The 23079-nt window shown below is 39.8% G+C and overlaps 1 protein-coding gene across 2 annotated transcripts in view; it reads right to left on the bottom strand.

The window, feature by feature from the left end:
• The window catches only part of LOC136265790 (uncharacterized), a 58813-nt gene that overhangs the window by 16182 nt on the left and 19552 nt on the right, over positions 1–23079 (bottom strand). For both annotated transcript variants that reach the window (XM_066060705.1, XM_066060706.1), the window contains 2 exons: positions 18841–18927; positions 5724–5807 (listed from right to left, as the gene is read on the bottom strand). In XM_066060705.1, the coding sequence (XP_065916777.1) occupies positions 5724–5807; positions 18841–18927 (171 nt within the window). The remainder of the gene's footprint in view (positions 1–5723; positions 5808–18840; positions 18928–23079) is intronic.

Below are 23079 nucleotides of genomic sequence, written 5' to 3' on the forward strand. Positions count from 1 at the left end.
CTGTTGTTGCACGTGATGGGAATACCTCTAACTTGTTTTCACACTTACGAACGAAACATCCGGACAAGTACGAAGTAGCAGTCAAAGCTAAAAAGCGGCAGCAAGGAAAAAAGGGTAAACGCCTCAAAAATCCGAGTACTGGTACCATGGGAATTAAGGAATCATTCGCTCGAATGGGGAAGTATGATAGGAAGTCGAAGCGATGGAAGAAACTTACAGACGCCGTCACCGTATATTTGGCAAAGGATATGGTTCCCATCTATACCATTGAGAAACCTGGATTCAAACAACTAGTTGACACGTTTGACAAGCAATATGAACTACCTTCTAGAAAATACTTCACCAAGACAGCCATTCCAACTTTATATAATGCTACCAGGGATACAGTGGCTGTGGAGATCAGTGATGTGATGTATTTTTCGGCAACAACAGATTTATGGTCGAGTGAAGGAATGAAGCCTTATTTGTCTTATACAATCCATTTTATTCGTGATTGGAAATTGAGGTCCAGGTGTCTTCAAACCTCATTCATGCCAGAGGATCACACTAGTGAGAATTTAGCGGAAGCTATGAAGTGTAGCCTGGAGGCTTGGGAATTGGATGAAAGTAAGCAGGTGTGCTTGACAACAGATAGTGGGGCCAATATAGTGAATGCAGCATCAAGACTGGACTGGATGAGATTGTCTTGCTTTGGCCATAATCTACATCTTGCAATCACCAATTCCATTAAGTGTGATGATCGATGTACAAGAGCTCTAGGGCTAGCTAGAAAGATTGTGAGCACCTTTTCCATGTCATGGAAAAAGAGACGGGATCTTGCAAAGGCTCAGACAGATAACAGTCTACCTTCTCACACATTAGTGGCAGATTGTCCTACCAGATGGGGGTCCATTCAAAAGATGGTTTCTCGCATTCTTGAGCAAGTCCAAGCAATCCGTATAGTGTTGAGTGCTGACCGCAAGTATTCGCATCTCTTACCAACTTGGCAGGATACTGAAGTTCTTGAGGCTATCAGCACGGTGTTGTCTACTTTGGATGACCTCACAGATTTTCTCTCTGGCGAGCATTATGTATCAATCTCATCTATCAGGTCTGTCATCAAACATATTCACGAAGAAGCTTTGGTTGAGAAAGATGATGATGTTTCATTAGTCAGAGATATGAAGCGTCGTATACGTACTGATCTAGATTCAAGATACACGGACTCCAAGGTTCAATACCTCTTAGACATCTCTTCTTTCTTAGATCCAAGGTTTAAAGTGGAGCATATAGCTGAGGAAAACCAGACAGCTTTTAAGGAAGCAGTGATTCAAGAAGGATTACAGATTTTCCATCTGGCAGTAGCAGAGGAAACAGAACCAGCTCAGTCTTCACTTACCTCAGTTGCTACAAGTAGCAGTGACCCTTGTTATGAGCAGTTACCTCCAAAGAAGAAGTCCAAACTTGCAAGAATTTTGAAGAGTTCCAATGACAGTGAACAGCGAAGGCTGACGCCAAGGGACAAAGTAGTGAAGGAGGTAAGGTCTTATACAGACAGGCCATGCATAGATGTTGAAGATGATCCATTAGAATGGTGGCGTATTGAGTGCCGTAACTACCCCTGCTTGTCTCACTTGGCTTCCAAGTATTTGTCAGTGTGTGCAACAAGTTCGCCTTCTGAACGTGTTTTCAGTGCTTCAGGGAAGATTGTCACACCCCATCGCAGCCATCTAAAGCCTGCAATGGTTGACAAACTGGTATTTTTGTCCCAGAATCTTGCTTAATTCTGACTCAGTCACTTAGTAGTAGTATTATGTATTACTAATTTGCTACATGAGTACCTGTGTGTGGTTTTGTTGTTTGAACTATATCATAGATGATGTAATATTCATATGTACACAACTGTCATTCACTTGTGAAAAGTTACAATCATAATCAGTTATTTATGTCATAAAGTACAAAAACTAGTACACATACATTATAATGATATTAGCATAGCTATACTGTACGTCAATAGTCAATTTCAAATAGAGTGGAATGGTTGCATCAGACAGGTGGATCGCTATACAAATGCTTTCAAGAATTTAAAGTCTGATCTATTTAGTGAGGTGGTCACTTAGACAAGTTCCACTGATGTTGAAGGTATTTACTTATACCGAGGTATTTTTAAAATACCGTACCGAACTTTTAAAATGCAATACCGCCCAACTCTAACTACATAAAGGTTTTAGTGGATCTATTGCAATTAAAGCACATGCATCTATAAATATCGGCTGCCCACGCAATTAATCTGCCCAGACCATTTAATTAATTATCGAAATCGAATTGATATCGTGATATTTTACTAATTATCTATCGATATCATATCGAAATCAAAATCCTGATATCACAAACCCCTAAGGGTGAGTACTCGCAAAGGTTACTTAGGTGCTCCTCAAATGTGGAACCCATCATTAGCACATTGTCTAAATAAACCAAGCACTTCTCCCTTGCAATCTCAGCCAACACACTCTGTTAAAAGGTGTGGGTGCATTACACAGCTTAAATAACATGACTGTAAACTCATAAAAGATATTACTGGTAACAAAAACAGTCTTCTCTTGTGAATCAGGATTCATCTCCATCTGCCAAAACTCTGAGGCAAGGTCTAAAGTAGAAAAGTATTGGCATGTTGCAAGGAGATCCAATGAATCATCAAATTAGGGCAGGGGTACACATATATTTTAGACACAGCATTTAGTTTCTGGAAATCGATGCAAATTTGTGCTGCACCATTCTTCTTGACAACCAACACTATAGGGCTAGACCATGGGCTGTGGGGAAGGACAAATGACATAGTTATCCAGCATCTCCTGGATGTGGCGGGACACCTCTGGCTTTAAAAATGTGGTACTCTCCTTGGTAACTGCTTGATTAGCTGATGGTCACTTGTATTAATGTGATGTTCTACCTGTGATGTGCAACCTAATTCAGCACTACGGAGTGCAAACAAACTACAAAATTCTCTTACCAGCTCCTGCAGTCGTGACAGCTCAGCATGCAGTACTCAGATCAGTACTCTCCAGGCTAAATAGCTTTTCCACCTGAGAGGTATCCTGTATGCTACTACCATTGGCTCCTCAGTCACAATGGCATCCTCATATGTGTTGGCCATACAATTACCGGGGAACATCAGAAGTAGCCTTAACTAGTCTAGCCAGCTTAAAGTGCCCAATAACATTTAGTTCTAATTGTACTGGCTCCACTCCCTGGTTATTCATGAGTAAAGTCATAGCCCGTGTAGCATCCCCCAATTCATCATACATTGCAACCCCTTTACAGTGCAGCTCTAGTAGGCACGGTTCAAACAAGCACACAGAACCAAAGAACTCCAGATTATCCACACTGGCATGTACCAAATTTACATGATCAGCAGGAACACAAATGGGTTGAATCAGCTTAACAGTAGCTACCTTGGCTGCTTCAGTAGACACATCAGGAGATTCTGGTACTGTTGTACCTACCTGCAGGGGTAGAAACGACATGAGCATTATCATTTGGAGCACCCTTCAACTCTGGGAGAAGGTTGGTTGTCCTGCCATCCTTCTCAAGCCTGGAGAATATGAACCCCAACCTTGGAAGCAGATCTCCCCTTCAGTGGGCATTCTCGTAGGAAGTGGTGAAAGGCTGACTCAAGATACTCTAATACAGCAGTCATCCTAATAGAACAGTCTCAAGTGTATAGCTGAATGCTATAACAACAACCAAACAAACTAGTATATTAATTTAAAAATAAATTAGGAATCCAAGCGATAAAAAGTAGTGAAACAAGAGGTAACACAGCATAGCTCTGTAGGAAAATCCCTACTGGGCATTGAATGTTATAACATCCCAATGTAGGAATTTTCCCACTGAGCTATGTTGTAATATATACCATCATTCATCTCTTGTTTCAATACTTTTTATTGCTTAGATCCCTACTTCATTTTAAAATTAATATACTAATATACCACGGCAAACTGTGGTACGTATATATGTAAGTGATATACCACGCTTTGTGATTCCACTTACCATATATGGTGTAACTTCACACATTCTGCGAAATTCTTATTTAAACGGATAACTCAGTAATCGTGAGTAGATGGGTGTGGCATCGTTAAAGACGTCTGATCCATAAATGATTCCTACCAATTTCGATCTCTAGCAGATACTGTTTCACTATAAATCGCTATTCATAATCATTTAATCTACTGGGGGTGTAGAATATACCAGTTATAACATGATTACTCCGGATATGACTAAATACTCTACAGTAAACGCACTCTCCCTTGAGCGCTGTGCACTCTTGGGAGTCATGCATATATTTTAGTCATATATCTTGTGTGTTATAACTACATATATAAAGTACAGATCGCCCCAAAAATTTCATGCAACATCCAAAATTATGCCCTTGAAAATCATCTTAGAGGCATCTTACGTGATGAAAATCACCTCTACGGAATAGTACTAGTCCATATGTGACCTAATTTTAGAAAACCGTCGATATCCACACAATTTTCAAAATGCATTTTATTTGTTCTATGTTTTCTACATGGACAGATGAATGGACTAGCCAAGTTTCAGCTTCCTAAGTTAAACAGCGTTGGGAATACAGCACTAGACAGCTGGACGAGCAAATAATTTGATATGTACAGAAACTATCGAGAAAAGAATCTACAGGCGCTTACATAAACCATCATAACTTACTGATACATAGACGTATGGAATTGCATCTTGGCTCATTGTGTTCGCCATGAATTTGTGCATCCACCAAGGTATAGTTTTTCCCCCAGGCATGCTTCTTTGTTCGAGAAGGAAGGAAAATTCACTGAAAAATGATCGTCGGTAAATTCTTTCGTCACTGCAATGTAAACAAACGTCTGTAACTTTGGAATCTTTTCGTGTATGGAGATAAAGCAAAGATTTTTGTACTCCCTACGGACAGGCGAACACGATGATGCCCAGGATTTATCCATTGGCGGCTTAATTCGCCCACCAGCGAGGCAATAAAAACTTTTGTAATTATTTTTCTGGAGCTTGCATTTTTTACCCATAGTTTTTAAATGCGTTTTATTACAAAAGTACTGTTGTGCGTATATCGACGGTTTCCAAAATTCGGTCACATATAATATATAATAATACAGCATTAAATATAACAAAACGCTTACAGTTGGCTGAAAAGAGAATTTTTAAAAATCGCCAAAACTCAAATATTAGTCTCACTGCTTGACTGACCACAGTTGCAAGGCTAGAGGCCAAACAAAGCAGCACACAGCCACCATTTTACATCACAATAACAAACTCACCAGTGGGATGTGCCTTTGGGGTTCCAACGAGTGTAGGCCCTCTGCGCCTTGTCATTTCTTTTATCTCCAATCAGGCCACTTGTCTTCTTCTTCATCCAATGAAACCATATCAAAGCATTAATTTTCCGTAAAAAACGCTTTCTTTCAGCTGCATATTTAGATGCCACAGAATCATTTTAGAGCTGGATTTCAAAAGCACTTCAGTCCCGGTGCTACTATAAGAGGTATACTAGCTAGATATCTGCAACTTCTAGATTGGGATCCCGTTTGCAACAACACCCACCAAATAAAGATCTAGGTGGGCTAATAGCAATAGAGTACAGAGACCACACCTCTTAACTATCTAGCTATTTACTTAACAGTAAACAGGATGTTGGTCTGGCTAGTTGCACATCTCTTGGCTGACACACACAAACTCACCAGTATCCTGCTGATTTGCTGGTTTCTCAAACGTAGACGGAGGAAGTAAAGCATTTTGTACCACAGGTCCAGCCCCAGTAACTCCTATATACACATATCAAAATAAATGCCTAAGCAATATGACAAACAATAGAGCAGATTACATATGTATGACAAAAAAAAAAACCCATGTACTTATGCACATATATTATGTATATAAAAATGCAGGGTAATATGAAACGACTAGTATAATTAAAAACTCCAAGTATAATGAAAATTTAAGAATTTTAATTAATTTAACCCCCTCACTGCCAAATTTTTAGAGGCTCCAATATGCTGCTTCTAAACTGCTATAATTTACACAGCATATCTACTATATAAAGCTGAAAAGCTGTCTGTCTGTCCGTGATCCAGCTAGCTCCCAAACCGTGGCAATGATTGATCCCAGATTTGCTGCAAATTAATTGTCATCAAACTGGCACCAAGGAGTTTATTAATAGAAATTTCTAGCATGTTTTGTTTGCTGTACAGTGCCGAAAAATCGCCATTACCATAAGTTTGTCAACAGGTTTTTCGAGCACAGCTACTACTCACGACATGGAGTGGCAATTGCAGCCCTACACCATTGATCTACAGTATAATTCACATCCATTGGTGGTATTCACGCAACAATTTCTACTGCTAGGGTTACACTATGGCTTAAAAGTCTTCAGTGTTTCCTGACATGAGCCATGCCCACATTTTGTTAGTAATTAACTTCAAGCTCTACGAGCCTTCTGTCTACCCCAAAATAGTGTATCCTATGGTGGAATTCAAGCATATAACTAATGAAATAACCTTACAATTCGGCAAGAAGGCAAATGGACCATACTTTTAAAGCATAATATAATGTGAATTTACGGAAACACGGACCTTAAAGTCCCGTTGCTATGTCAATAGTAATGATGTCAGAAACGTGTAATACTAAACAATGTGCTATGAAGGATAGCAAGTTTTTGTGCTTCTAGACCAGGAAATAGGTGGATGCAAACAGAAAGAACAACATTGAGGCATCTCTGGAGTGATGTCCGTTTAATGTAGGGCTAAAACAAATATACCAAATATTCTAATCCGAATTCTATTCGAAATTCATTCGTGAAATATTGAAAATTCGAAAACTTGTAATTAGAAACTCGTTGTAGAAAAAATGGCGGAACCATGTGCGGTGACCTCAGTTGACACCTCAGTTGACACACCTGATACTGCAACTGTATTAGATACTATTAGCGGTTCTGATGCTAGTACAGTGTCCTCGCAAAGACCACTTCGGTCACCGGTCTGGAAGCATTTTAGGCACGAGAGAGGAAAGGCTGTTTGCCTTTTGTGCAACAAAACAATGGTGCACAACGGAGGGACCACATCAAATTTAAAGCAACATTTAGATCGACTTCACAAGTCAAATATTCAAGTAGAGGAAGATGAAGATGAATCACAGTCGACTGCTAAGCAGCTATCTATTACTAAATTCACCACGAAGGGAATGCCAAGAAATGCTAGTGGTCTCAGTGTGGCATGGACTGTCGATATGCAGAAAGAAGATACCCGTTTATCGGCTAAATGGGCATGAAAAGACATGCTCTATCGTCCGTGATAATGGTTTGAAAGAGCTTCTGAGCTTTCTAGTGCCCAGCTATAAACCTCCTTCTACTACCCATGTAAGTTCACTGATTAGAAAGGATTACTTGGATGGTAAAGCAGCAATTACAGCCAAACTTCAAGGTAGCAACATGGCCCTTACTACAGATATATGGACATCTAGGGCTACCCAATCATTTGCTACAACCACTGCTCATTTCATAATAAAAACTGGAATCTTACTTCTTGTGTGCTTGAAACAAGACATTTTCCTGGACACCACACAGGAGTTTGTATTTCAGAAAAGCTTCAAGAAACTTTGACGAGTTACAAGGTGGATATGAACAGTGTGTCAGTTGTTGTTCACAATAAAGCATCTAATGCCGTTTCAACTGGTGAGTGCATGATTAAACAAGTAATATAGTGTATGTGCTATGGTAGTGTGTACAACATTGAAAGCTGTATGGTAGCATTTTAGGGAAAATTATAATATTGAAATTGTCATATTCCTTTCGGAGTTGGTAATTTTGTAATATTTTATGTCCACATTTACTATTATTATTACACATTCAAATTATAGCTTTTGTTGTCCACAATTCAATTATCTTCATCAACATAATGATTGTATATATTCTTATATAGGTAAAATTTTGTGGGATATTGCTAAGTGGGAGAGTATTGTATGTGCTGCTCATCCAAAATGCTATTAAACATGCTGTGGACAATCAAAGCATGCAAAGATTGCTTGCTAAATGTCATCACCTTGTGGGCCATTTCAAGCATTCTGCTTTAGCTACAGATGGGCTTATGAGAAAGCAAAAATCTCTCGGCTTCAGAAAGATACTGCGTGTTATCCAAGAAACACCAACTAGATGGAATAGCAGTTTCTACATGCTCCAAAGGTTTGTGTTACTGAAGCAACCGATCTGCTGGTATTTAGAAGATACAATGGATGAAGTTGATTGTAGATCATATGATCTCACTGACAATCAGTGGGCTATTGTGAAAGCTATTTTAAACCTTTTGGAATCAGTAGATCAAGTGACGACCACATTGTCTGGAGAGAAGTATCCACTCTTTCGTAGTACTTGCCATTAATGTTTGGCTTACGTACAGCTGCTGAACCTGATGACAATGATGAGGAGTATCAAAACAAATCTGACTGAACAGTTGGATAGATGCTTCAATTTGACAAACCTTGAAATAGATTCCCCAGCAGTACTAGCTGCAGCACTGGATCCACGATTCCGTAAGCTGGCCTTTCTTTCTACTGAAGAGTGACAAGAACTGAAGAGTGTTTTGATGGACAAAGCTGTTGATTGCGATAGTGCTGTATTTTCTGCTGGTAGAGCACAAGCGAGTGGGCCACCTGCTAAGAAGCAAAAGAGTGTCTTAGATCGTTTACTTGGTGACGATGAGGAAGTTGGAGGCAACTGTAACTATGTCAGATGAAGTTGATGCGTCCTTTGAAGAGCGGCCCATCAGTCGTAAAGAAAATCCACTTGCTTGGTGGAAAAGTAATAGTAGTCGATTTTCTCGCCTTTCCAATTCGGCAAAAACATTTTTGGCAATACCAGCAACCTCTACACCCTCTGAGAGGGTTTTCTCAGTTGCAGGTATAGTGCACTTACACCAGAAATGGTAGATACTTTGGTGTTTCTTAACAAGAACTCTTATTTGTTGGGTCTAACTGAAGAGGAGCCACCAGCTCCATAACCAGAGTTACTTCTATTGCCAAAAGAGCATGAGATGATTGAGATCCGTGACAATGAAGATGATGTGGATGATGTGATTACTATTCAATCTGGAGATGAAGAAACTGATGAGAGAGATACTTCAAGTCAGTAGATAACTTGCTGACATTTCCATTTCTGTATTCCTAAACATGCATATAGTATTGATTATTGTAGTTACATGACAAAGACATTGTTTTACAACATTTTGTAATGACAAAGTACACAAATGACAAATGGTATACAAAAGCTTACAAATCACATTACTTGTAAAAGTACAGAATATTCGATTGTTCGCAAATTGGTTCGTTTATTTTTCTTTAGAATATTCGTTTTAGCCCTAGTTTAATGCATCCATACCAAACTCGCAAACTCGCATCATAATACCTACATGAATTTTTGGTGCTAGGAGTACAAACTCAGGAGAGGGGGAAGAACAGAGCAGGGTAGAACTGATGTGAAGAGGATAGGAACTCAGCTTTGAGCGAGCCAAAGGCAAAAGAAACAAAAGTAGCTTGGAAATAATGGAGCTACTAGGAGCATTGATACTGCACAGTGATCGAGGCTAGGAGGGGGAACTGGACTACCTATGCTAGAACTTATAAACTCCCAAGAGAATTTACAACAGGCTTTAACACTAAACTAACGGACTGCAAATACCTGTTGTTCTCCATGCCCTGTTATCCATATTTTGTGCTAATGTGTAAAAAACAGAACTTTCCATCCTGCCTGGTATCACATGATCAACACGGCAACTTTAATTCAACTTCACTTTGAATATCCACTCCATGTCACATATGTACACTTGCAGTTTATTTTTCATTTTACAGATGCATTTATACATGCATGCGTGTGTATATTCAAAGTACAGGAATTTAAGCTTGAATATATACTGTGTAGTAACACTAACTTATATTTATCATTGATTATTGTAATTATAATTGTAATTGACTATGTATTTCTTAGTAGTGTTTTGTGTACAAAAATTAGAGAGTCAGTGTGCTGTAAACAGAGTTGTGTGTTAACACGTATTGAGAAGCATTGATTAAATATTGTTTTACACTGGTAGCAGAGGATGGCTGAAGGTCACATTAGTCTTCCCAAGCCTTTCGCAAGCAGCGATGTAAAAGAGTGGCTTCAGCGATTCGAGATCTGCTCGCGTGCAAATGGATGGGATGCAACAAAATGGGCAAAGAAATTACCAACGCTACTCGAAGGTGAAGCATTGGCAGTCTGGATAGAACTGACTACTGAACAACAAGATGATTACGATCAAGTTAAGACGACACTGGAAAAAGCGATGATGCCCATGAACTTCATGTCACTAGACAATTTTCATCGTAGAAGACTTCGACCAGGTGAAGCCATCACGCTGTATGCACACGATCTGAGGAAACTGCTCACACACGCTATTCCGGGTGTGGCTCAAGCATCAAGAGAGCCTCTGTTGCTGCGTCAGTTTTTAGCAGGAATTCCTGAGCCAATCTTGCGACAACTAAGAGCTTCAGGTGAAGTAACAACCTTAGACAAGGCAATTGAACGAGCGAGACTGCTGATGACTATTAACCCAGAGCCAGTGGCCACTCTTCAGGAGAAGCCAGATGTTCATAAGCCAGATGACATGCAGATTTTAAGAGAACAAATGGCTGCTCTTACAGAACAAGTTGCTGCGTTGACAACTAAGCAGTCAAGGGTTAGACAACCAACAAGAAGACTTCTTCCTCGCTGTTTTAATTGTAATCAAGTGGGCCACCTGCAACGTGACTGTTGCAATCAAAGATGCTTCTTCTGTGGTAAACTGGGTCATCTCTCCAAGGATTGCTGGCATCAGGGAAATGCCAACGGGGTGCCTGCACAAGGCAACTGGCGTCCCAACCAATAAGCCCTGATATGAATTACATTGACAATGATCATGCAGTTATAACAGTAGCAGCTATGAAGTCCACAGCAACAATGATCAAAGGACGATTTGGAGGAGTGGAAATAGAATTAATGCTGGACTCTGGCTCGTCAGTCTCCTTAGTACAACATGATGTCCTGCAAGATGCACACAATATCACTCAAGTAGCAGCACGACCGATACAATTGGTGACAGCATCAGGTGATCAGTTGCCTATCCTACAACACATCAAGGCTTTAGTGCAGCTGGGTGAGTTAAATGTCTCACATGAATTTGTTGTAGTTAAGACTCTTGTTGCCCCTTTGATTTTGGGAATTGACTTCTTGCAAGGAAACGGGCTAATGTTAGATTTTACACAAAATCCAGTAGCAGTTACTAACCGGCCACTCCAAAGAACTGCTGACAGTGGATAGTATGGCAATAGCCCAAGTAGTCCCAATATTTGAAGCATCTCAGAATTTAACTTTTCAAACATGTCCCATAGCTACTAATCAAGAACCAGGGGTTGATATCAGTGATGACTATGCCGCCCCTAGTAGGCTACTTATGGTGCCCCATCAAGCTGCCAACATGTTTGCTCCTTAATCTTCAACATGTCATAGAAAAATACTGTGACCTGTTCAGTTCTAGACCTGGGTACACTGAAGACACATGGCACCCCACAGTGGGAAACCCAGTGAAGGTACCACCTAGATGGATCCCTACTCATTACCGCACTGAGGTTTGCCAGCAACTTAAGACCATGTTAGATGAGGGAATTATTCGACGAAGTAAGAGTCCCTGAATGGCACCAGCTGTTTTTGTCCCCAAAAAGTTTGGGCAACTTAGAATATGTATCGATTATAGGGAACTAAATAAACATACTACAAAGGACTCCTACCCATTACCCCCCTTCCTGACGAAGTACAAGACCAACTTGCTGGGTCAACAGTGTTTTCCACACTTGATCTTCATAGTGGGTATTGGCAGCTGCCAGTCAATCCGGCAGACCGTGAAAAGACTGCCTTTTGTCCAGGGCCTGGAATGGGACTTTATGAGTTTTGCAGAATGCCATTTGGGCTTTCAGGTGTTCCTAGTTCATTCCAGCGCCTCGTGGATAAAACTCTACAGGGTCTTTCATTTGTTACAATTTACTTGGATGACATTTTGGTTCATTCTGAGACTGAAGAAGTGCATAGGAACCATCTTGATATAGTATTCAAGAGGTTGCTGAATGCAGGGCTAACCTTGAGGGGTGCAAAATGTCACATAGGGATGACAAGTGTACAATACCTAGGACATACATTTTCATCTAGTGGAATATCACCTGATCCCAGGAAGGTAAATGTAGTCGTAGAGTGGCCAACCCCAACCAATGTAACTGAAGTACGTCAGTTTCTTGGATTGGCATCATACTACGTATAGGCGATATATCCCACACTTTTCCAATATTGCTGCTCCATTGTATGTTCTCACACAGACTGGTGTAACCTTTGCATGGAACCCAGACTGCAATGACGCTTTCAATTCTCTCAAGCAACACTTGGCTAATGCACCAGTACTTGCTTACCCTTCATTCATTCCAACTTCTTCAGAATTTGTGCTTCAAACAGATGCCAGTGCAATAGGGTTAGGGGCTGTTTTGGAGCAGCAAGGACATCCTATCGCTTACGCCAGCCGGTCTCTCACCAGCTCAGAGCGTAATTATAGTGTCATCCAACGCGAATGTTTAGCCATTGTCTATGCACTAAAACAGTTTTGCCACTACTTACTAGGTTGACCGTTTAAATTGTATACAGATCATGCTCCCTTACAATGGTTGTCAGCACAAAAAATGGAGGGTATGTTATGTCGTTGGTCCCTAGCTATCCAAGAGTATGATTTCAAAATTGTTTATCGTAAAGGTTCCTCCAACAGTAATGCTGATTCTCTCTCTCATCTTTCCTCAAAACCTTGTGCTGTCACTATAAGCTTACCTCACTATTCCCACGAAGAACTCCGCTGTGGTCAATCTAAGGATAATACTTTATCTACGGTTCTCCAAGCTCGTTTGGAATTAACAGACACCCCACAAGCTCCAATGTGGAACAAAGCTCCTTTCTATAGATGGAAACAACTTTGGCACCAACTTAAAGTAGTGGATGGTGTACTGTCGCCAGTACTCACCTAGCCTTATGCATCAGTCAGTCACAGTGCCTGTATTGCCACACGATCTCCAACAAGATGCAATTAGTCGTCACCATGATGCTCCTACTGCAGGTCACTTAGGTGTGGAAAAGACTCTTAATCGCCTACGCCACAATGCCTTTTGGATTAACATGGCCAGAGATGTAGATGAGTATTGTAGGCAGTGTTCCGTTTGCCAACGGTTTAAGCTCACTATGCCACAACCAGCACCACTACAAAACATTCCTATTGGACAGCCATGGCAAATGGTAGCCATTGATATCTTACAAGTGCCGTTATCAACAAACAATAACCGTTATCTACTGGTGATCCAAGACTACTTCACCAAATGGGCTGATGTTATCCCCATTCCAGACCAAACAGCTTCTTGCATTACACCTGAGCTTATAAAGTTTTTCAGCACATATGGGCCTCCGCAGATTCTCCATTCGGACCAAGGCCATAACTTTGAAAGTACTATCTTTACTCAAACCTTGGATGCTTTTGGTATCCAAAAGTCACGCACAACTTCTTATCATCCTCAAGGGGATGGTATGGTAGAACGGTTTAATAGAACTCTGCTATAACTTTTGAGAGCTTATGTCGCGTCACAGTACGATTGGGAAGCCTACTTGCCCCCTGTTCTGTATGCATATAGAACATCTCAACACTCTTCCACCGGAGTTTCACCATTCCTTTTGTTATATGGTAGACATCCAACACCTTGCCCACTGGCAACACAACTAGGGTATGACACTCTATCCTACCCAGCACAAATTCAAGTTAAACTTGCAGAACTTCAGGACTTTGTTCATTCAAATCTCACTCAGGCAGCTCATTCACAAAAATGTTACTATGATCAACATGCTAAGCAACACACATTTAACCCTGGTGACCCAGTATGGCTATCCATACCAACAGCAAGAAAACTGGACCCCAAATGGGAAGGAGAATGGGTTATCCAATCAGTTAAAAGCCCAGTTACTGTAGAAATATGTAGAGGTACACGGACTAAAGTTGTGCATATCAATAGACTGCAACGTCGTTATGTTCCAGGTACTCAAGATGCTGTTGTTAATGATACTGAGATCAATCATGAGATTCCTGAATGGCCACCCCCTTCAGTAGACCACGTGATTCTTCCATCAGCTCAGCAAACTGAGACTTTCCGTTATCCTCAGCGCCATCAAAGACCACCAGATCGCTACGGACCATAAGCTTGTGGTCAAGCTTTAACTGGAGGGGGCGAATGTAGTAACACTAACTTATATTTATCATTGATTATTGTAATTATAATTGTAATTGACTATGTAATTCTTAGTAGTGCTTTGTGTACAAAAATTAGAGTCAGTGTGCTGTAAATAGAGTTGTGTGTTAACACGTGTTGAGAACATTGATTAAATATTGTTTTACACTGCATCAATCAGTGCTATAGTTGGTAAACTAGATGGGTTACAGATATGTACACTACAGTGTATATGACATGTATGGTTAGGTACAACAAATATAACACAGTACTCAATACTCCATGATGGGTACCACTGCTAGTACCATATAATCCTACATATCTATTTACTCACTATAGAACTAGGAATTCGATAATCGAGTTGCTGTTTACACAAGAGAAACCACAAAACCATTATATCACTTTAAAGTGCAAAAATTGGTCTAAGTGAAACCAAATGTGAAATTTAACAACTTTACAAGCTAACACTGTTTATAATACCACTTTAACCTGTTTACAGTTGAAGCGATTATCTCCAAGTCTGGTTTCTGGCATTTGAGCATGTGCACATGCGCATACAGAAATGAGGTCACTGTTTTGAGGCATACAAAAGTAGTAGCATGCCACTCCAACCTGCATAATCCCTCTCTCCTTACTGTTTCTGTTCACCAGCAATGTCATTATCACTTCAAAGAATTGTCTACAATGCTTGCTATCAACATTCTGAAAGTGGTGATTGCATCATTTAGCCATGCCATAGTGCGTGAGAGACTGGTTATCCCTGTTCCTATTTACTTATGGGATAAGTGCAGGGGCTACTATAGCGCTCGACTGAAGTTAAAGAGTGCATAGAATGTGATACTATGGGTGTTTATATACCGAAACGCCATATGGCGGTTGTAGTGGTGAGAGGGTTAAGTTTGATTAGGGATCATAGAAAAAAAAATAGGAAGGTTTGCCTACACTTGCAGATATACATAATAATGAACATTTACTAGTATGTCTGCTAGTGTAGATGATCTCCCTTGTTTTCCCAACTTCACCTTTTTCAGCCTGATATACAGTGCTATTAGAAGTGCCTCTACAATCAACCCAGTCACCATGGAAAATATGGATGATTCCCATCTACAAACATAGGGAAGCCATGCATCACATTGGTGCAAACTGACATCTTGAACTGTCAGAAAAAAGAAATGGGACACAAAGGAGGACAAAGGTAAGTCCATGATGCGTCCATTGTACATTCTAAGGTATGCCAAAAGGCACATCTTGGGACAAAGAGATGTTGAACAGTCAAGCCTATAGCCTTAGCTGATATTGAGCACTGGCAGGCAGGCAGGCAGGCAGGCAGGCAGGCAGGCAGGCAGGCAGGCAGGCAGGCAGGCAGGCAGGCAGGCAGGCAGGCAGGCAGGCAGGCAGGCAGGCAGGCAGGCAGGCAGGCAGGCAGGCAGGCAGGCAGGCAGGCAGGCAGGCAGGCAGGCAGGCAGGCAGGCAGGCAGGCAGGCAGGCAGGCAGGCAGGCAGGCAGGCAGGCAGGCAGGCAGACAAAACTTCAAGCTTTGGCAAATTACAGTATATATGGCCGTCTGAATATTTTCTTGTTTTTAACACTGGATTTGAAGACAGATACATTAAGACTATTCCATCAAGTGATTTTGTCGTGTATGCTGTTTCTATGATGGTAACATTTTGGGGTCTGGATCAGCAATTTCATTTACAGAGTAAGCAATATTCCTTCAGTAAGTACTGCAATATGTATGACAATATTGTACATAGTGCCAAATGTTTGTACATAGCGCCAAATAGTTGTATGTACATGCGTAAGTCGTCAAATATCGGCACCATTTTCATTTCATTACACAATTGTAATTCCTTAATTCAATGGCATATGAACTTCCAGTTTGAACCATTTAACAGAGCAGTCCTTCATCTTTGTGCACCAAATTTTAATTTTCTCACATGAGTGAACATCTATATAATATAAATGAAGTAGCATGTCATCAATTCCATCAAAGTACAGTGGAATCTCGATTATCCGAACACCAAAACGACTGCTCAATTAGGGTATCTTGTCAAAAATGTATGCTTTATTAGAGTAGTTGAGCAAAGCTCAGTATATAAATGTATGGATGTTCGATCTTACGTACTTTCGATTATCCAAACACCCTTTCCCCCCAATTAGTTCGTATAATCGAGGTTCCACTGTAAGTACCTTTCAGTGCATCTTTAATCCCAAACTCCGATCTGTGAGCAAGACACCACATCCACTATCCATTCAAGTTTGCTCTCAACTATTTCTTTTAAACCAGCATTTGCAATGTTTGTGGATGCACCATCTGTCCCAATACCCATTAACTGTTGGCAGTGATCACCATCAACTTCCTCTATTCCTTAACTTGCTGAGTGCTTGCCCTAGAACTTCAAATAGGCCCTCTCCTGTAAAAAACTTTGGCCTGATTAGTAATAGGTAAGAAATTCTAGTGAGAACCTTTTCATCACTGTAATTGGGATCACACCATACAACTAATACAACCTCGTTGTCAATATTTCCCTTGTTTGTGGATCCATCTATTAGTAAGGAGTAAAATTTGGTGCCGATTATTAGTAAGGAGTAAAATTTGGCGCCGACAACTTTCTTTGCCAGCTCTTGCTGTCTGGCTTCAGCTATATAGTGTACAAATGTTCTACCACTGTGTTCATTGGTGTAAGAAACACTGATATTAACCCATGCCTTTTCTCCAACTTACAGATTACTGGGTATTTTAAAAACGACATACTTTCCGTTGCTACAAGGTACACTTTATCAAACATACGCTCGAGCCTTGCCTTTTCATTCTCTGGCAATCTTGTTAAGGCTTGTACAATTGGAGCATATGTCGAAGGTCCTTCGCCATGGCTGGTTACATGTTCTTTTGCTAGCAATGATATAGCGAGCACGTGCTGGTTGTTTTTTTCCGTGGTCTTGAATGTTGCTCGTGTGAAGCGATTCTGCTCCCACAATCCAATTGTCACTAAAGTTTCTGGAGCTTTCAATTCTGGATTTGTACTTGCTATAAATACTGCACTTAAGTGTCCTCACCATCTTCCTGCCACATTCCATCACTGTCTCACATTCTAGCCACATGACTGTCTTACGTTCTTTACCCAGATCGCGCTTCCACTTCTTGAACGTGTCATATTGAATATATCATTTTCTACTGTATTCTCTATCGTCGTCTATTGTTATTTCATACTCACACTGTCTCTTCATCTCTTATCACTACTGTACAAACATTCGGCACCTACCACCGGATTAGAGCTGGACAATAGTAAAAAAATATCGAATATCGAGATATAAATTTTCAAATTGTATCGTGATATTTAGCTTCTACACTATTGTGATGGATGTAACACTTCTAAATAACTACTAAGTAGTTCTATTCATGAACCATATTCTTGTATTTTCACAAGAAAGGAGCAATGATTAGGTGTAAACAATGTATAAATTAGCAAGTTTGTTCACAAAATTCTCAATTGTACAAGCAGCTAACTACTGATCTGTCATTTAGACACTATCGTGATACATATCATCAAGAGTTCATAATATAGAGAGGGAGGGAGAGTATCCAACACTGTATTACCTGGTCAAAACACACTGCGTTCAAAGATTGTGCAATGACTATCAGCACCAAAAACTTATTAAATCACTACTGAAAGGATGTTAATTCTATTAAAGCAGAGCACTAAGAATGCTTCCCTTTGATACATCAACACCTATCAACGCTCTTCAGTAGGTGAAGCCAGGTGACGAATTTGTATGGAATTATACTGAAGTATACTGAAATATTCAGGATATGATGCAATCTTTGAACACAGTGTGTTTTGACTAGATAATACAGTGTTGGACACTCTCCCTCCCTCTTTATATTATGAACTCTTGATATCGTTATAGTGACATTTTTATTACTATCGATCGTCTTGTGAAAATTTTACTATCACCCACCTCTACACTGGATGTTTTTATTTTTAATCAGTCAAACACATTTTTTTAATGGAAAAATGGCTGCACGTTATTTTGAACTCTGAGATAAGGCCAGCCATTCAAGAGATATTCAGGTTAGACATAAAAGCATACCGGCTTCCAATATAAAATCATTTTTATGCAATTCAATGTTTAACCAGCATAGCTTGTATAGCACTTTAACAACAACAATAATCACTGAATGAAAACGATTCTAAGAAATGTTTTAGAGGATATAACAGCCCATTGTGGAACTTGGTAGCCTCCATATATCCTGTAGCCTCTGTAGTTTACAAGTGCCGATAATTGGTACCTGCTGATAATTGGTGACTTACGCTAGCACCAAATGTTTGAGAAGATTACAATGGTCTTGGTCTGCCATTAGAAATGTAATGGCCATTCCATTTGAAGGACTGACTAGTGAAAATTAAATTTTGTACTTTATGAAAGAACAATATCCATATCACTTTTATATGTATGTATGCCTGCATCAAAGCATACAGCTAAAGTAGTGTAACTCACCAATGCTAGTATGAGCAGCTGTACCAACAAATGGCTGAATAGCCACATGTCTAGGCTGCCCAGAAGCAGCACCATCTGTTGTAATTCCTGTAAGTTAACACATACAAAGAAATAATGATGGCAACATTACGCAGTAAAACATTTTATATTAAATCAAAATTGTTTAGCTGGCACAATTATACACTATATTCTGACAATTGATTCACTGATCGTGGCTAATACTAATACTAAATATGACAAGTACACAAATTTTTTTTGGAATTTTCAACTTAGAGTAGGGACCATAGCACATCAATAAAAAGTACTGAAACAAGCTGGAGTAGTGTACAATATTAAATCACAGTAAAACAATAAGAAGTGTTATATCCCTACTGTGCATTTCCATTATGGTATCTTGAGCACAGTAGGGATATAACACTTCTTATTGTTTTACTGTGATTTAATATCATGCACTACTCCAGCTTGTTTCAGTACTTTTTATTGATGCGCTATGGTCTCTACTCTAGATGAAAATTCCAATTTTTTTTGTGTACTTGTTTGTTAACTTTTTTTTGCAAATAATTATGACACGCATACCGTATCTGAAATGGCACCGCGCTCCCCAGCTATATCAATCATCATCTGAAAAGTGAAGTATCAATTACGCTTTGTTGTCAGCTATGTTCAACCTGTTACACAGCATTACAAATCAAGAACCATTTGAAAAGCACCCCTGCAATCCACGCATACCGCATCAAAAGAAAGAAATGGCACTGCGCGCGCCAGCTATCAAATATCATCTGAAAAGTAAAGTATCCATTACGCTTTGCTCTCAGCCATGTTCAACCCGTTATACAGTAGTACGAACCAAGAACTGTTCGAAAAGCACTTCTGCAATCAAATTATAGTAGCCACTATGAAAATTACGGATGGTTTCCATTGTGAAGGGAAGCCATCACACGCTACCGACAAATCGACACTTTTCGCTGTCAACAAAGATGAATGGGATAAAAAGGAGGACACTGATAAGTCCATGAAGAATGCATTGATTCGAACAGGCAGTCTGAGTGCAGCTGCACTATATAAGCCTCAAGACACCTACTGTAGTTTTGTATGCACAAGCATAGGTGGTGCTTTAAGCGTAATATTGTACTTCCTAGTTGTCTTGTTTGGAGCGTTAATCTTGATTACTTGAACCACTTCAACTTTTGGTGATCAGACTATCAGTAAGTGTTCATATAATCTATTCTAGTCGTAAACAAACTGGTAAGATAGTTTTAGTGATTTACAGTGTCACACATGTGATCATTTGTGCCGTCTGAGTGGAGCTGTTTCCGTTACAATGCTTACAAAAGTGTACTAAAAGCCATTGGTATTAAAGTAACAGCCATTTACGTACCTCAGTAAAACTACCAAGTAGCTCAGGTACAAAAATACCATAGACAAACTTGTTTACAACCTGCCTACAAACATATGGGATGAAACATGCCCACACTGCTTAGACAGTATGGCAGTATTAAAATAAACAGGCAGTATCAAATCCAGCATGACTTAAATATCACAGTTTACTCAATCTGGTATATTACCCAGCTCTACTGCATAGTTGTACTGTGTTTTCCCAATTATCCGCATAACTGTACTGTATGATTCATACAGTAAAGCTATGTATGTAGCAAATTAGTGCTGTATGGAAAACATAGTACTTGTCAGCACTTTGATCCGTGCAATATTGCATAGATACTAAAGGAATGGTGCAACTAGATTTGTTTGTGGTGGTACTATGTTTTCATCCTTAAAAGCATCACACATACAGACAACACATGTATAGGCTACACATGTACAGACTACACATACAGACAACACATGTACAGACTACACATACAGACAACACATGTACAGACAACACATACAGACAACACATGTACAGACTACACATACAGACAACACATGTACAGACTACACATACAGACTACACATGTACAGACTACACATACAGACAACACATGTACAGACAACACATACAGACAACACATGTACAGACAACACATGTACAGACTACACATACAGACAACACATGTACAGACAACACATACAGACAACACATGTACAGACTACACATACAGACAACACATGTACAGACTACACATACAGACAACACATGTACAGACTACACATACAGACAACACATGTACAGACTACACATACAGACTACACATGTACAGACAACACATACAGACAACACATGTACAGACAACACATACAGACAACACATGTACAGACTACACATACAGACTACACATGTACATACTACACATACAGACAACACATGTACAGACAACACATACAGACAACACATGTACAGACTACACATACAGACAACACATGTACAGACAACACATACAGACAACACATGTACAGACTACACATACAGACAACACATGTACAGACTACACATACAGACTACACATGTACAGACTACACATACAGACAACACATGTACAGACTACACATACAGACAACACATGTACAGACTACACATACAGACAACACATGTACAGACTACACATGTACAGACAACACATACAGACAACACATGTACAGACAACACATGTACAGACTACACATACAGACAACACATGTACAGACAACACATACAGACAACACATACAGACTACACATACAGACAACACATGTACAGACAACACATACAGACAACACATGTACAGACTACACATACAGACAACACATGTACAGACTACACATACAGACTACACATGTACAGACTACACATACAGACAACACATGTACAGACTACACATACAGACTACACATGTACAGACAACACATACAGACAACACATGTACAGACAACACATACAGACAACACATGTACAGACTACACATACAGACAACACATGTACAGACTACACATACAGACAACACATGTACAGACAACACATACAGACAACACATGTACAGACTACACATACAGACAACACATGTACAGACAACACATACAGACAACACATGTACAGACTACACATACAGACTACACATACAGACAACACATGTACAGACTACACATACAGACAACACATGTACAGACTACACATACAGACAACACATGTACAGACAACACATGTACAGACTACACATACAGACAACACATGTACAGACAACACATACAGACAACACATGTACAGACTACACATACAGACTACACATGTACAGACTACACATACAGACAACACATGTACAGACTACACATACAGACAACACATGTACAGACTACACATACAGACAACACATGTACAGACTACACATGTACAGACAACACATACAGACAACACATGTACAGACAACACATACAGACAACACATGTACAGACTACACATACAGACAACACATTTACAGACTACACATACAGACAACACATGTACAGACTACACACACAGACAACACATGTACAGACTACACATACAGACAACACATGTACAGACTACACATACAGACTACACATACAGACAACACATGTACAGACTACACATGTACAGACTACACATACAGACAACACATGTACAGACTACACATACAGACTACACATGTACAGACAACACATACAGACAACACATGTACAGACTACACATACAGACAACACATGTACAGACTACACATGTACAGACTACACATACAGACAACACATGTACAGACAACACATACAGACAACACATACAGACAACACATGTACAGACTACACATACAGACAACACATGTACAGACTACACATACAGACAACACATGTACAGACTACACATACAGACTACACATGTACAGACAACACATACAGACAACACATGTACAGACTACACATACAGACAACACATGTACAGACTACACATACAGACAACACATGTACAGACTACACATACAGACTACACATACAGACAACACATGTACAGACAACACATACAGACAACACATGTACAGACTACACATACAGGCTACACATGTACAGACTACACATACAGACAACACATGTACAGACAACACATACAGACAACACATGTACAGACTACACATACAGGCTACACATGTACAGACTACACATACAGACAACACATGTACAGACAACACATACAGACAACACATGTACAGACAACACATGTACAGACTACACATGTACAGACTACACATACAGACAACACATGTACAGACAACACATACAGACAACACATGTACAGACTACACATACAGACTACAC

Source organism: Dysidea avara, chromosome 9, assembly GCF_963678975.1.
Source record: "Dysidea avara chromosome 9, odDysAvar1.4, whole genome shotgun sequence".
Classification (NCBI taxonomy): domain Eukaryota; kingdom Metazoa; phylum Porifera; class Demospongiae; order Dictyoceratida; family Dysideidae; genus Dysidea; species Dysidea avara.